This window comes from Rhinatrema bivittatum, chromosome 1 (assembly GCF_901001135.1).
Source record: "Rhinatrema bivittatum chromosome 1, aRhiBiv1.1, whole genome shotgun sequence".
In the NCBI taxonomy this organism is placed as follows: Eukaryota; Metazoa; Chordata; class Amphibia; order Gymnophiona; family Rhinatrematidae; genus Rhinatrema; species Rhinatrema bivittatum.
Window position 1 is genome coordinate 538,262,183 of NC_042615.1, and position 10,570 is coordinate 538,272,752.

At 44.4% G+C, this 10,570-nt stretch overlaps 1 protein-coding gene across 2 annotated transcripts in view; it reads right to left on the reverse strand.

Annotated features, from left to right (window-relative positions):
• Positions 1 to 4,866, reverse strand: part of UGCG (UDP-glucose ceramide glucosyltransferase) — a 143,995-nt gene extending 139,129 nt beyond the window's left edge. Inside the window, exons 1-2 of one of the 2 annotated variants that reach the window (XM_029614584.1) lie at positions 4,566 to 4,866; positions 3,762 to 3,939 (exon numbers count right to left, since the gene is read on the reverse strand). In XM_029614584.1, coding sequence (XP_029470444.1) covers positions 3,762 to 3,784 — 23 coding nt within the window. In that variant the 5' untranslated portion in view covers positions 3,785 to 3,939; positions 4,566 to 4,866. The remainder of the gene's footprint in view (positions 1 to 3,761; positions 3,940 to 4,565) is intronic. The other variant, XM_029614577.1, reaches the window with a different exon arrangement.
• Between the last annotated feature and the right edge of the window lie 5,704 nt (positions 4,867 to 10,570).

A 10,570-nucleotide genomic window follows, 5' to 3' on the forward strand; every position in this document is an offset into this window, starting at 1 on the left:
GTCAGCGGGTTTGACAGCCGACGCTCAATTTTGCCGGCGTCGGTTCTCGAGTCCGCTGACAGCTACGGGCTCGGAAACCGGCAAAATTGAGTGTCCGGTTTTCGACCCGACAGCCGACTTCAAATTACTTTTTTTTACCTTTTGGTACCTCCGACTTAATATCGCCATGACATGCATTTGCATGTTGAGGGCGCTATTAGGTTCGGCGGGTTGGACGCGCGTTTTCCGCCCCTTACTGAATAAGGGTAAGGGAAAATGTGCGTCCAATGACAGGTTAACAGTGCACTCCAGAGCGCACTGTACTGTATCGGCCTGTGAGTGAGGTGAGATTTTTTTTTCATTTCTCATCAGATTAGTGTTTTGAAAGCTTCTCACTTAGTCACTTCTATAATTTGTTCTTATTACAATTAGAAATCTAAATCATTGGGTGCTAACTCTACAGATCCTAATCAGAACCCCCATGTGGGTATCACTGTTGCATGTAAAACACACACAGAAAAACAAATGAACTCCGGGAAGGAGAGTTTTAAAGACAGTTGCCATGACCATAACAGTAGGTAGTTCAGATTCTAGAAAAGTGGCTATTTTGGTGACCTTCCATTTTCATTCTAGCTGCAACCTATTTCCCCCAGATCAACTCTGGGCAAGCAATATCATATTAAACCAATTCAAACCAGGCAAAAGCACATACAAACCTGACTCAAATTAATTTAAACACCTTTTCTTCAAGCTGACCTGGTCAAAGTAAATTAAATTTAGAAAGGTAGCATAATTTATGTCTACCTTTATAAGCCAAGGGTAAAACCCATAGATACATTCTGGATGCCACCATATCCAAGACTTTAAAACTATAGGAACTTTGCAAAAGAAATGAGGTCAGGATCATCAGAGCAGTGGTTCTGAACCCAGCTGGGAGTCTTTGAAAATTTTTGCAGATGCTTTAGAAGGTAAAGTACCATTGTGTTCACTGAAACAGAAAAATTAAATTGCTAAACTGGCCAGCAAAGCAGTTTATAAACTATTTTAAACATGAACTCTCAAGTTTATATCATTAAAATTGTGAAAGTGCTCCATGCTACCTCTCTCCACTCTTACCTCTCCTTTTCATCTGTTGGTCAGGCAAGCTGCTCCTATCTGTTCCCTTCGCCTTCACTGCTAACTCCAGACTCTGCACTATCTTGTGGCACTATTGAAAGGGCGGTTTGGCTGGAGTGCCGGGCTGCCAGACGCTAACAGGCGCACCAGACAAGCTTCGGCAGCTTGACGCTGGAAGGGGCGGGCATGGGAGGCCAGAGTCCCTGTATGTTTAATTTTGAATACTCCCTTGCATGGTGAGCGCTGCAGGGAGTATCAGGAGTGAAAAGCCCTATTTAAGGGGCAGGGTTACCAGCTGCGCTGCTCTTCTCCCCAGGTTCCACGCTGAGCAGCTACCCTCCTACCGCCCTTGTGTTGTGAACATCTTTGTAGCTAGTTAGTTAGATGCGGTCGCAGCTTTGGCTGGCGGTTTGCCCGAGCCTCTTTCGTGCAAGTGGTGGCTCGACAGGAAGCCAGTTTGGGGCATATTCTGGCTGGAGCGATATCCAGGCAACTGGATACTCTGGGCTTAGCTCCTTGCTGGCCGGTGGTGGGGGCTGAAATTTAGGAGGCGGGTGCTGCCTAACTAGGACCAGGCCAGGTGGCCTGTGGTTGGTTATCTTGCTGGCTGGTGGCAGATAACTGGATTTTTATGTTGTATAAGGGCTCGGGCTAGTTATGTTGTTAATAAAGCTGCAGCCTTTGATGTTCTCCATACCAGTGTTTTACGTCCTTATTGAATATGCTGTGAAAGGGCGGTGAAAGAAGGTGGAGTGAAGTTCTGGCTGCCTCTTTTCGTGCCCAGAACTGTCTTATTTGGTGCACCTTGCTCCATCTCTAGTCATATTCAAGTCCTGCTTAAAGACACACTGCTTTGTATCATAGAAACATGATTGCTTTTAAATCCAAAAACACTGACTCTTCCTGATTTTGACTTTCTTGTGTTAAATAAGACCTACTTTTAAGACTTAAGTGATTACTTCAAATTGTCTTGTTTCTGTGCCTCAGCTAAATCATGAACTCCATGGAGCCGTGAATGTCTACTTTGTTATTTCTATAGCACTATAGAAATATTAAGTAGTAATCACTGTAATTTTGAAGTGATAATATTGAATGATGAGTCCTGTAATTTTATTACATTTCCCTAAGTAGGTCTCCAAAGTAAAAGTTTGTGAACCTGTTTGAGGAAACTACCAAATGCTGTTCATAAAACTGCAACTGTAGATGAGGGACAAAAAATACATTAGTTTTCAATGAACTGATGCATAATTATTTACATGGATACAAATAGTAAGGTATGCACATTGCGGGCCCTATACTTTGGAACTTTCTTCCTGAGACTTTACGCCTAACTACTGAAACAAAAAAAAAAAAATTTAGACATGACCTCAAAACGTGGTTATTTCAAAATGCCTACTACCTCACTTAACCTTTCTGAAATCACCACTTGCTCCCACAGATAAACTCTTGATGTACCTACCTTCCAATCCAAACACAAATAAATGTATCAAACACCCTCGCTCAACCCTCACTTTTACTTCCCTACAGCACCTATTCTGAAAAATGCTACCTCTTCCCTACAACCTCATCCCTATATTATTCCCCTCCCCTGTCCACCTAACTTACAGTGCCGATACAGTACAGTGCACGTGTTTTCCCTTACCCCTTATTCAGTAAGGGGCGGAAAACGCGCGTCCAACCCGCCGAACCTAATTGCGCCCTCAACATGCAAATGCATGTTGATGGCCCTATTAGGTATTCGCGCGCGATTCAGAAAGTAAAATGTGCAGCCAAGCCATACATTTTACTTTCAGAAATTAGCGCCATTTCTTCCAGCACCAGGAAAGTGCACAGAAAAGCAGCAAAAACTGCTTTTCTGTGCACCCTCCAACTTAATATCATGGCAATATTAAGTCGGAGGTCCCGAAGAGTAAAAAAAGTTAAAAAAAAAAAAAATTTGAAGTCAGCCGGCGGCTGTCGGGTCAAAAACCGGACGCTCAATTTTGCCGGCGTCCGGTTTCCGAGCCCGTGGCTGTCAGCGGGCTCAAGAACCGACGCCGGCAAAATTGAGCGCTGGCTGTCAAACCCGCTGACAGCCCGTTTCTACTGTCTGGCCTCATTTAAATACTGTATCGCGCGCACAGGCGAGTGGCCTGGGCGTTTGCCTGCTCTCCCGCGGACTTTACTGAATCGGCCTGTTAATGTACATGTCTTTCACTTTAGTTTGTGATGTATGAACAAATCACATGATTGTAATTGGCTACCAATAATACTTGTCATTATGTAAACAGTTGTGATCTTTACTTGCAATGACGGTATATAAAATGACTAAAATAAAAATAAATAAGCACAAGAAGCAAAAATAAAATGCACTAAAATGATTAAGGGGTCAGCTGAGCTCAAATGGCACTAACACTAAAACCACACAATATCTAATTGATGAATAGCTGAGTAAAGGGGCTGGAATAAAATCACACTACCAGCTAGATTCTTCAAACTATCTTCCATCATTTCAACCTCCTTTGGTCTTACCAAAGGTTTTTTGTTTACATTCGTTTTTAGGTGCATTTCACCAGAATCTATGCATAGATCAAAGTACCTTCCAATGCAAATTTGCCCAAAATTCGGTAAGCGAGCAGAACACTGCAATGTCAAAGCCTCTGCCAAGCCCGGGCTCATATCTGTACCTGGGAAGGATTCTGGATAACATAACTTTCCCAGGAAAGTGGTGCCAAAAAAAGCTATGAAAGGTGCTTTATTTGTGTTAGACTGTAAAGGTCCGCTTCTCCCACTTGTTCATCTGTCGATGCTACATTTCTGATGGCCATGCTCCCGTGTGATACCAACCCGACTTGCTTGTGAAAACTGCCAAGAAATTAACAAAAGTCTGAACTTCAAGAAGAAAGAGGGCTCTTAACGATTTTTGAGGATGTGAGCATCAATACCAGCATTGCCACCATCTTTCAATGATCTTGCCGCAAAAACATTCAAGAGCAAGTCTTGTCCTGTACCATATACGCTAGGATTTTCAAACGGATCTCGCTTTCTACGCTAGCAGAAAACGCAAGACCTGCAACACTACTGCATGACGGGGGTAGTTCCTCCTCTCGCCCCACAGACAACAGCGCAGCCAGGCGGTCACCGGAGAACAAAAGCCCCCCGCACTGCTCCCATGTGTCTCGCCACCCCCGTCCTCACGGGAGGGGGGGGGGGGTGCCAGGGACGCCGGTAACCAAGCCGAGGCCGGAAGTCACCGCAGAGAGAGGTACAGGGAGAGGTATAAGCGGCTCCCACTCCTCTCCAGCCGCACAATATCTAATGTTAGCCGCGGACAGAGCCGACTCTAACCGTTGGCGTCCCACAGCAGGATCCGCAACGCTGGGCCTCCCTATCCCGGGGGGAAGAGAGAGAACAAGCCTGCGAAAAGCACAACCCACCCTTTTTCTCCGTCACATGCCCCACCCACCCGACCTGGTCCTGGTGAGACTTACGTGTACACGATGGACATGAAGTGCATAAGCCAAAGGACAGAGAACAGGACGAGACCGAAGATGGCGAGCCCCTGCAGAGCCAATTCCAGCACCGCCATAGCAAGGCGCACGGACAAGTAACGAGCGAGGGGAGCTCCCCGATCTCTCTCTCGCACTCACTCACTCAGCACAACACGTCCGTCCTCCCCCTTGCTCCCCGCCGCCGGTCTTCTTCCTCCTCACAGCCAGGCCGCCTGCCCTAACCGAAATGACTTCGCCTCGCGTACCGCCTCTCCTAGCCACCAGCGCGTGCACACCCACCACGCGCGCACCCCTCCTCCTCCTCCTCCGCCCTCCCTCCTCAAGGTAAACCCCGCCCCCCTCTCCTCCTGACCGCTCCGTCACCAACGTCAAGCCACGAACTCGAAGACCCAGGCGCCAACAGCCGCCGCCCCCCCCCCCCCTCCTCGAAACATTACGTCACCTTCAGTGTTCTCTCCCTCTTCCTCTTGACTACCCGGAACATTGCAAGTCATGCTTTCTCTCCCTCGCCCCCCCCCCTCCAACTCCCCTCTGGCATTTCATCCACTCCTTCCCGCTCCCGCCTGACTCATTCTGTAGTGATAGCATGAAATCAGAGAGAACGGGAGTGCTGGGTTGCCTGTATCTCTCTCACCGCTGCACCTGCTCTTTCTCTGTAGTAACCTCTGAGAAGAGCTCTTCTTCCCTGTCAGTCAAGAAAGCTGTTCTTACAGCAGTGGCAGTATCCACATCGCTCCAAGAGTTAATTTACCTGTTCTTGGCTCTCTTTTTTATTCCCATTCGGTCTAACTCCTAAGAATTCTTCCTTTTTGCTTAATAACTTTGATTTTTTGTTCCTTATTTCCCTACATCGTTTTTTTTTTTCAGACATATGCAGTTTATGATTTCTGTTCAGTTGTCTCCTTCCTTAGGAAACGTCTTTCCTATAGGAGTTGGAAGACGAGTCATCTGGAAAAGCAAGAACGTTTCTTTCAGTGATTCATCCTTTTTGTGCAGTCTAATTTCTTATTTTGTATTTTTATAAATTCTCAATACAAATAACATAATAAACATGTTAACAGAAAAAGGGAAGGTTACATCCATATATAGATGAGCATTAATGTAAATTAAGAAATAATGCTTCTCTTGTTCTTCCCTACATTTATAAGAAAATGGGAGAGGAATCCCAGGAAGATAGACCTGTAACCGTCTCTAGACCGACTGTCTAGAACACACTATAAGAAAATAAGGAGCCTCCCTTTGCCTTTAGTAAGCTAGAGCCTACTCAAACTTAGGAGTGTGCGTTTATAAACAACCTTAATTGCATTGGATCATAATAAACATATTTCATGTTTTGATATTTTAATATACATTTACACGGATATCGAATAACACATTGTCCTCCCATTGCAACAATTTCTGGTCTCATCTCTAAGAATTTTTTCCTATGATCCTGTGTAGGCTTGGTAATATCTGGATATATCCAAATCCGATAACCATGAAATAACGCATTTCTATTTCTCAAAAATAATCTCATAACATTGTTACGTTCCTGTTCAAAAGCGAACAATACTACTAAAGTCCCTCTATGTGTTGCGATCCTGCTTGCGGCAGGGCCACAAGCAGGCTCTTCCCTTGGCCCGGAGGCCACCGACGCCGGGTACCCCCACGGCTGGCCGCCATCTTGCCGGCACAGAAGGAGCCGTGCCAGGCCTCCCCGATGTGGCAGGAGGCCGCCGACGCTGTCGTCTGTTCCCGCAGCGTGGAGGCCGTATCCGCGAACTTGCCTTGCAGGGGAGCTGCCTCCGGACCCTCCTTCAGCTGCTTGGACATCGCCGACGTCGGGCCTGCCTGGAGGCCCAGCTTCCTTCTCTCCAGCTCAGCATTGCAGAGGCAGCATGGTGCTCTCCAGGGTCCTGCCCCTTCCTTCCTTAGGGGTGGGCCCGTGGCTTCTCTCCTGATTTAAGGGGCCAGCACAGGTGTGGCCCTTGTGGAGCTCCTCTCAGGGAGTTGCCTCTTCTGCCTACTTAAGGACTCTTCGCTCACTCACTCATAGCCTTGGCAAGGGTTCAGTCCTCCCTAGGACTTCTCTGTTTTGTTCCTGCCTGGCTACCTTGTCTTCGTTCCTGAGACACCTTGATGTCTTCGTCTCCTGATCCTTGATGATATCTGCAGTATCTCTGATGTTCCAGTCCTGATGTTCCAGGTTCTGAGTAACCCATGCCTCTGGAGGTTCCTGTTTTTATTGTTGAGGTTTCGGCCCTCAAATTCCCTAGTTCCGACCTCAGAGAATCCAGGGGTTGCTCAATCCTTTCCTTGTGTCTTGTCCTGAGCATGCCCGCTCCCCTAGTGGTCCGTGACCAGCCTTCCGGCTGTGTAGGGCGCCTGAGGGACTGTGCTCGCCCGTCTCGTCTGTTCCAAGTACCAAGACCTCGTCTCATCTGTTCCAAGACCTCGTCTCGTCTATTCCAAGTTCCAAGTCCTCGTCTTGTCTGTTCCACGGCCTTCAGCTAACCTGACCTCTGTCCGGCCTGTGGCAGGTCCGAAAGGGCTGGGAATGGTCGGAGGACTGTTCAGAGACCACCATAGCGTTTGTGGTCTTTCCGGGGTGTGCAGGTCAGGCGGAGGCTCCGGCCCTCCAGATTCCTTGTCTTTACCCAGAGGGACTAGTCTCACCATAGGGGCGCACATCTGGTCCCACGCTTAGGAGCGTCCCTTGGCGCTCCCGTCCACCGAGTGCAACACTTTGTTGTATCTCGGAATCCTGAGAAATTTTCAAAAGTCCTGTTAAATCCAAGGATTTCTGTTCTTCTTTACTATTTTTAAATATCTTTTATGACATATAGAAGGCTTTTGTGATCAAAGGCATTGCTTCTTTAGGTATTTTAAGAATATTTGAGAGGTAATTTTTAAAAAGTTCTGCTGTAGGTATCTTATGAATTATTGGAAAATGTATAACCCTTAGGTTCAAAAACCTTAGGGCGTTTTCACGCTTTCTAATTTCTTGGTAGCCATTGCCTCTGATAGAACAAGATTGTGCTGCATTTTCTCTACTTGGGAAACTCTTTGTTCAAGATTTTCCAACTTTTCTGCCTGTGCCATAACTTTGTTTTCAATAATCTGTCCCCGTTTATTTGTCTCCAAAAGAACCAGAGTCAATGAAGTAATAGCTGTTTCTATTGATACCAAGGCCGCCCAAAAGGTTTCTAGAGTTACTTTTTCAGGTTTCTGTAATACAAATAAAGTACCTGTATTTGGAAATATGGCACCTCCTAGGTCTTCTGTTGTTCTTTTCCTTCCCAGTACTTTAGTCAAGGTTAAATCCGTAATAGCTTCAAGTAGAAGGAAGTCTTCACATTGCTTTTCTAGGGAAGCGGCTTCTGAAAATCCAGTAACCTCTGCGACCATTCCTGGGGTCATCAATTTTTCTCCTGCCACAATCCGGTCTCCTCGATTCACCATCGAAAGCATTGAGGGTGATGTTAAAACCTCCAAAGGAGCCCCGTGGGGCAGAGAAGGCGTTTCTGGCACGCTGGGGCTCAACAAGATCTCCTCGGTCAAGGAAGGTGGTGCTCGCTCTTCTCCAACCCCCACTGCGGCCGCCTCTCCCGGCGTCTTTGGCGCGGACGAAAGGAATCCGTCTATTTTTTGCTGAGAAGAATCCGCGGTTATAGAAGGTAAGCTTTCGCGGAGTTTTACCTTCCGCTTTGTATGTGGCATAATCGCTTTCAAGAGGTAAATCACCTTAAAGTAAAGCAAAATGACGGAGCTTGCTTCTCCTGCTCCTTAAAGATCTGCCATCTTGGATCCCTCTCCTCTGTTGGTCGCAGTTCAACTTCTTAATCCGAAATAAAATTTACAAGCAAGCTTCAAACAGAAAATCAAAAAGAAGAAAGTGGCATTAAATTCTGCAAGATGGCAAGTGGCAAACTAGAGACAGCAGAATGCTTGTTTGGTTGGAGAGGGGCATGCAAATTTCCTCCAATGTTTACAATTGTCTCAGGGGAGAGAGAGGAAGGGACTGGGAGAAGGAATAAAAAGGGGGAAAAGAGAAGGGGGCTGCTCCCCACAAAAAAAACAAAGCTCAAAAGCAGCTATACACAAAAACAACCTCTTCTTTCTTAGAACTTAACATTTGCATACTGGGTCAGACCAAAGATCCATCAAACCCAGAATCCTGTTTCCAACAGTGGCCAATCCAGATCACAAGTACCTGACAAAATCCGAAAAGGTTGATAGATTCCATGCTGCTTATCCCAGGGACTAGAATAGTAGCATGTTTGAAAGTATTTAACATAGCTAGTATAGCAGCTGGAGGTTCAGGCAATATGGGGTTTTTCCCAGCTAGTTCACATTAATACTGATTTATCATCACACAGGGATGGGAGGGAAGAAGAAAAGATATGGGTGAGATATAAAATCGGGTATGGATACTTTTAAAGATACAGGACACATAGAAATAAGTAAGAGTTACATACTTCCTAGATTATTGCCCATAAGCAGATGGAGATAATAGACAAGTTCCCTAGGCTTAATCTTCCTCTTATGTTATTATATCATTATTTTCCTGAGCTACCTTGTGCTGGGCCAATAGCAGTCCATTCCAGGTATTGCCCACATATCAAGCCTTAGGGAGAACACTGGATCTGGATTGCAAGGTCACAGAGGACATCATCCCAAGCATGCACTGTGATAATCAAGCCACTCTTCTACACTTCAAGGCAGTTAGGTGATCATCTTATCCACAATGAATGTGCATAATCTGGAAGAGCCTCCCCTTGATTGATTAATGATCTTCAGGCATATCACTGATATCATTAAAACTTGGCCTTAGGTATGTCATGATGAATGAGAATACTGAGAGGAGAGGATCACCTTGCTGGTGGCTGGAAAGAATCAATAAGTACTTCTTGGAGAAATATTTAAAACTTAAAATTATTGGGGAGAAATAAACTATTGGTGTTTATTATTTAGTGTGTTCATGTGTTTTGATTTAAATAGGTAGTCAGAAAGTCAGGCAACAAACAGAAGTTTGTGTGTTTTATTTTAAATAGGTAGTCAGAAAGTCAGGCAACAAACAAGTTTATTTTATTTTAAATAGGTAGACAGAAAGGCAACAAACAGAACTTTGTGTGTTTTATTTTAAATAGGTAGTCAGAAAGTCAGGCAACAAACAGAAGTTTGTGTGTTTTATTTTAAATAGGTAGTCAGAAAGCAAGGCAACAAATAGAAGTTTATGAGTTTTATTTTAAATAGATAGTCAGAAAGTCAGGCAACAAACAGAGGTTCGGGTGTTTTACTTTAAATATGAAGTCAGAAGTTTGTGTGTTTTATTTTAAATAGGTAGTCAGAAAGTCAGGCAACAAACATAAATGTGTGTGTTTACTTTCAGTAGGTCGTCAGAAAGTCAGGCAACAAACAGAAGTTTGTGTGTTTTATTTTAAATAGGTAGTCAGAAAGTCAGGCAACAAACAGAAGCTTGTGTTTTACTTTCAATAGGTAGTAAGAAAGTCAGGCAACAAACAAAAGTTTGTGCTTTGTACTTTAAATAGGTAGCCGAAGTTTATATGTTTTATTTTAAATAGGTACTCAGAAAGTCAGGCAACAAACAAAAGTTTGTGTTTTATTTTAATAGGTAGCCAGAAAGTCAGGTAACAAACAGAAGTTTGTATGTTTTATTTTAAATAGGTAGTCAGAAGTTTGTGTTTTATTTTAAATAGGTAGTCAGGCAACAAACAGAAGTTTGTGTGTTTTATTTTAATAGGTAGCCAGAAAGTCAGGCAACAAACAGAAGTTTGTGTGTTTTATTTTAAATAGAAAGTCAGAAGTTTGTGTATTTTATTTTAAATAGGTAGTCAGAAAGTCAGGCAACAAACAGAAGTTTGTGTTTTGTACTTTAAATAGGTAGCCAGAAGTTTATATGTTTTATTTTAAATAGGTACTCAGAAAGTCAGGCAACAAACAGAAGTTTGTATGTTTTATTTTAAATAGGTATTCAGAAAGTC